The following is a 5,730-nucleotide window of genomic DNA, read 5'->3' as shown; positions in this document are numbered from 1 at the left end:
TGCTGAAAGAGGGAGTGCAATACACCTAAGTGTTGTGTGCGTGAGTTTTGGGTATTTGGTGCGTGTGTTTATAACTAAAAGAAATGGGCTACTCGTTTGAGTTTAAGCAATTCATGGATCTGCATAAAGAATTAATCAATAATGTTAACTAATACGCACGGGTCATAACAAATTTCAAATTTTAAAAATTAAATTATATAGAATTATCAAAATATCGCCATTTATAAAAATTACATATATTAAAAAATATTATAATTAGTTAAATATTACATATATTTTAAAATGAACCAATATAATTTCCTAAACTTTAATTGAATTTTTTAAAAAATATAGTAGTATTACATTAAAAAATCATACAAAAGTCAGTTGTATATTATTTAAATTTCATATTTCAAATACAATTAATATGAATAATTAGAGCAATCCAATCGTAATAAATAAATAAAATACAAATGCTACTTTTGTTGCATGATAGTACATACGGTTTCACAAAATATTATGTGCAGATAACCAAAAACAAATAAATCAAAAACTAACTTTCTTTAAAAATCTAAGTTGTAGACTTGTAGTATAAGATAAGAGAGTGAGTTAATTTTGAAACTTATAATTTGTTTATCTTTTTTTATTTCAAATTTATTTTATATATATTATAAATTAAATTAAAACTCTTATCATGATATTTAATTTGATATACATATTGAATATTTTTTTTATTAATCAAAGTGTACAAATTAAAAAAAATGAAAACTGTAAAAGAGAAAAAGAATTTTAAAAACAAAAGAAAAAAAATTGAAACATCAAAAAAGAAGAGAGAGAGAGAATCGCGGGCAATTCAACATATTAGTTAGTTAAATGGAAAGAAAATAATGGGTTGAATGGATAAAATAGTGGGAGAGAGAAAATTTGACGATAAATTTTTCCGTTAAAATTATATTTTCATACTTGATGAAGATAGAATCGTATAATATATTATATCTTTAATTATTATTTGTCTTGTTGGTCAAGTTAGTTTGTTTCCTTTTAGATGTTTAGGGTTTTATTATAAATAGGAGTTTTATTTATGTTTTAGTAGAGTCGAATTGAGAGTTAAAATGTAGAGGGTGGGATTGTTCCCTTCTCGCGGTGTTCTTCCGGTATTCATGAGTGAATCAACGGATTAACCCTTATTGTACGTATTCCGGCATACAATGGTTATCAACGGAGTTCGTATATTTATCAATATCAAATATATTTCACGCTTCTACCTGCATCAGTTGGTATCCAGAGCCTTGCTACGCTCCTACGCGATGTCTCCCCGTCAATCAACCGTTCAGAATGTTCAAGATTATCTCCATCGTGACGACGATCTTCTGTCTCAACAATTCAAGGAATTACGAGCACAGAATCGAGAGATCTTTGACTTCCTACACGGTCAATATGATCGACCCTATGCAGAACATCATCAAGGACGTTTCCGATTCGAGGACGAATCGTTTCAAGGATGGAGAGAATGATGAAGATAGAATCGTATAATATATTATATCTTTAATTATTATTTGTCTTGTTGGTCAAGTTAGTTTGTTTCCTTTTAGATGTTTAGGGTTTTATTATAAATAGGAGTTTTATTTATGTTTTAGTAGAGTCGAATTGAGAGTTAAAATGTAGAGGGTGGGATTGTTCCCTTCTCGCGGTGTTCTTCCGGTATTCATGAGTGAATCAACGGATTAACCCTTATTGTACGTATTCCGGCATACAATGGTTATCAACGGAGTTCGTATATTTATCAATATCAAATATATTTCACGCTTCTACCTGCATCAATACTACTACTATATATAGATATATAAATTATTAACATTGTCTATAAGATGAGACTATTTATCCACTTATAATATATTCAATCATTTTGAAAGATTGGAAAGAGTAAAATTGTGAAATAAGTGAAAGTTTGTGTACTTCCTCTGTTCCAGTATTATTGTCCCAATACTTTTGAACACGATAATTAAAAAGAAGGTGTAAATTAGCAAAAAAGTGATAGGATCCACATCTTTTGAATAGTTAATTATTTTTTATTTTTTGAAAATGAGACAATAATAATGGAAGAGATGGTCTTGGGTACAATTGGATGTACTGAACAATCGAGTTACACCCACACCTAAACTCTGACACGCACTCTGATATGAAGTCGCATTCGGACTCGAACCATATAAATAATATTATTATGGGTGCAGATCAATTCGATTGTAGCCAAATTTTTGTGATAATGAAAATAATTTATCAATTATTAGAAAACTGAATAGAAAGTGTAGAGCTTGAAGAAGAAGAAAACGCAGCTTTATTTCCTAGTGAAAAGAGAGAATACTCAAATACAATAGAGAATAACAAAGAGACAGCTATTTATAGCTAAGCTATCTACAAATGACAGCTGGAAAAAAAACAACAAAAAAATGTAACTAACTTTACTAATAAAAACGTAAAGTTCAGATATGCGACTCTACTCAAACTCTAGCTGCCCAATATCTTCAGTTCTTTTCTCAAACCATGCGCAGCTTCTTTCCATTCTTCACCAAATATTTCAACATCAATCATGTAGATCTCGCCTAGGGTAAAAGTAAAACCACGTTAATGGGCCAAGCCCATGTGGGTAAATCTGGTGTGCTCGGTCGCCCAATATAATAGAAGTGGAAGCCGATTATACCACCGTATAAGCATTTCGCATTACATCTTCAAGAGAGAGAAAAAAAAAAAACAGTCGCTATGAGGAAATTTGATCCGTGGCCGGTGTTTTTCAAGAGAGAATGGAACCGCTGCTGGCCATTCCTCGTCGGATTCGCAGTCACTGGCACCATTGTCACTAAGTTTTCCCTTAGTCTCACCGGTTCGTTTCTTTGACTATTACCCACATCCTCTATCCCTATTTCTCCCCAGAAATATCTTTCTCGATTGATCTGTTGTATTCGTATTTTCAGAGGAGGATGCGAAGAACTCTCCGTTCGCGCAAGCACACAAAAAGCGTAAGTTTGTTTGTTTGTTTTTTGTTTTTCGATCTGGTTGCAAACCCTAGATTTGGTTTATTTAGTAAAGATCTAAATTAAAATTTTCGTAGAAACCCAATAATATCTTCGTTTCTATTCTTTCTATTTCCCTTTTCTAAATTAAAGTGTGGGGAGTGAATTAATTTATCGTCAATCCATACTGGTGATATATTTTTTAAGTAAATTGAGGTTTTTAAGTAATCCCAGAAAACACACTGCTAAATATTTTTTCTCTATTTTTTTCCTGCAGTAATCGACCCGAAAGATTATAAAAATTTGGATGATAGTGATGTCTATACACAAATTTGATTTTTAGGTCAACAATATATTTGCATTGTTTTCGTTTTGACACAAGTTTAATCTGTTTTGCTGGGAAATTTCGAAATTCATAGTCTGTAAATAACCGAGCTGGATGGTAGTTTTTGGTGTAAGATTTTATTTTATGTTTTTGTGGCATTTGACCCTTCACAATTTACTGGTGAAATGAAGTTTGTCACTAATTAGCTTGTGAGGGAGATTTGAGATTGTTTAAAAATCTCTTAGGAGTTGCACATGTGTCTGCCAGTTATAAGTTGTTGTTGCAGCCCATTTGATTCAACTCCTCGCTCTGTAAGAAGAATCTCTATATGCACATATCATATATACACACGCACAATAGACTCATAGTAGCTATAATCAAATGGATATGCCTAGAAAGTTTGGGTAAAACAAATTGTTTAAAGACAAGGCAATTACTCTCAAGGCACCAATGGTTTGCCCACTTTTGAGTCATTGAAATAGGATCATAACCTCTACTGGATTGGGTGAATCCATAACTTAGGTTGAATCCATAACTTACTTTTTAAGCCTTCTAATTTGTCGGTGAACTTGAAGTTGTTTGTTCCCAGCCTTAGCACTATTGTGAAAAATGTACATAATAACAAGTAATTTCTGTAAAGGGAAATGGCTTTCAGATAGAGCTGGATTTGGAGGTTCAACTGAAAAGACGAGAAGCTTACAATGTTATTAAAATATACGGTTCTGCATAGTCATATGCAAAATCCATGTCACTTGGAGAATGGTTGTGGCTATTGATCAGAAAACATGGATTTAGGAATTCCAAATATTATAACTAAATTGTTGCTCTTGCATTGATAGTTGGATTATAAGTACATTAAATGGTTAATGTGGTCGGGCTCCGTTGGTGTTGTTTCAGAGTGTCGTCGTTTGTTGTTTGTACTCTGCCAAGATGGTATTTGCAAAAATTCCTGGACAAGGGTGCATTATCCTAGCATATAATTCTATTTTCCATGATATGGTTTATATTTGCTTTCACATGCATTATTTGAGCTTTACTGGTAAATGCTTCCAGAATCGTGCATTAGATTCACACATATTTGGTTTCATGCAATCAGATTTAGCTGTCAACTGTTAATTCACAGGATTGTGCATTAGATTCACTCATATTTGGCTTCTAGAATTGTGCATTAGCTGTCAACTGTCAACCAGGATTGTGCATTAGATTCACACATATTTGGCTTCTAGAGATGGGTGGACCAACTTTGTTCTGACTCAGCTAACTTTGCTTTGCAGGTTGGGGTGACAAATATTAAGCTTTGTTCGTAGAAACCGAGTTTATTTGTGTTCTCACGCAAATAACAAGAATGCTCTTTCTTGCTCTTGAAAGACTCATTATACTGATAAGCGTGATATTTTTCCATGTTTCTATCCTTGTGCTTCATATGAACTCAAATTCCCTTGCTAAAACTTTTCAGCAGCAGTCACTCTAAAACTTTTATTTGCTGCTTGAATAAGATGTATGTTATTTGTGAATTTTTTTTGGAAGAGGTAATAGGAGGTAGCCCTTTTTAGTGGCAATTGTATTTTTGTTCTTGTTATCACAATTCGGTTACTATATTACTTATCAGAACCGATCACCTACCCGAGTGATGCGCTGTCTACAAATGTGCAAAACTCTCTACAAATGTGTAAAGTTTTGCGCAAGCAAATAATTAATGTAAAAATAATAAAATAACACATTAAAAATCTCTACATAAACATTTTGGAAAACTTCTTTATTTTGGAAAACCTCAATGAGTATATGTATAATTTTCATCATCGTCTCGAAATATAAAAATTTTCAAACCTAACAAAGTAACAATGAGGAATCCTTCATATTACAACGTATAGTTGACAATAAGTTGACAATGACTAAAAATATGTTTTTTTTAAATACAAATCTCGACATGTAAAAGATATCTAGTTGAAAATAAGTTGACAATGACTAAAAATATGTTTTTTTAAATACAAACCGACATGTAAAAGATATCGATCATTTACTTTTATTAATTGTTATTAATAAGATGCAACTAATAAAAATTGTTGACGATGGAAATTAAACGATAATTCAACGATAATTGAGGTATTAAAATCTTATGTCCAATATTAATTATGTCTACTCAATAATCTTTCCTTAAAAATACGCAAATTAAATCTTGCAATAATCAATCTGATTCCATTATCGTGTCCATTTCAATGATTCAGCTGGTCTTGGGTGCGACCGACGGGTCCGCCCCGACCCGCGCTCGGCCCGGCCCGCATTCCAGACCCGAAATCCTAAATCCTAAATTATTACATTTGTTTATAATAATTATTACTTTTAATAAGCATGAAATATACATTTGTTCGCACAAATATATACTTATATAAATATAGGTATTTTCCTTCATTTAATATA

The 5,730-nt window shown here is 32.0% G+C and overlaps 1 protein-coding gene across 2 annotated transcripts; it reads left to right on the top strand.

The window, feature by feature from the left end:
- Positions 1-2,547: 2,547 nt before the first annotated feature.
- On the top strand, positions 2,548-4,878 carry LOC131012514 (ATP synthase small subunit 6-A, mitochondrial-like). 2 transcript variants are annotated; one of them, XM_057940513.1, is made up of 3 exons: positions 2,589-2,857; positions 2,949-2,993; positions 4,587-4,878. In XM_057940513.1, the coding sequence occupies exons 1-3, from the start codon at positions 2,737-2,739 to the stop codon at positions 4,604-4,606; spliced, it is 186 nt and encodes a 61-aa protein (XP_057796496.1). In that variant the 5' UTR covers positions 2,589-2,736; the 3' UTR covers positions 4,607-4,878. The 2 variants fall into 2 exon arrangements, with proteins under 2 accessions (XP_057796494.1, XP_057796496.1); XM_057940511.1 differs by having other exon boundaries at positions 2,548-2,857; positions 2,949-4,878.
- The last annotated feature ends 852 nt before the right edge of the window (positions 4,879-5,730 follow it).

This window comes from Salvia miltiorrhiza, chromosome 2 (genome assembly GCF_028751815.1).
Source record: "Salvia miltiorrhiza cultivar Shanhuang (shh) chromosome 2, IMPLAD_Smil_shh, whole genome shotgun sequence".
NCBI classification, from domain to species: domain Eukaryota; kingdom Viridiplantae; phylum Streptophyta; class Magnoliopsida; order Lamiales; family Lamiaceae; genus Salvia; species Salvia miltiorrhiza.
The sequence above is the reverse complement of the archived record's forward strand: the minus strand, read 5'-3'. Positions and strand labels throughout refer to the sequence as shown.

Excerpts from the sequence above, each read along its gene's own strand:
- LOC131012514 (XM_057940511.1), top strand. The coding sequence starts at position 2,737 with ATGAGGAAATTTGATCCGTGGCCGGTGTTTTTCAAGAGAGAATGGAAC. Across the intron at positions 2,858-2,948 it reads GTTTTCCCTTAGTCTCACCG|AGGAGGATGCGAAGAACTCT; the intron begins GTTCGTTTCTTT and ends TCGTATTTTCAG.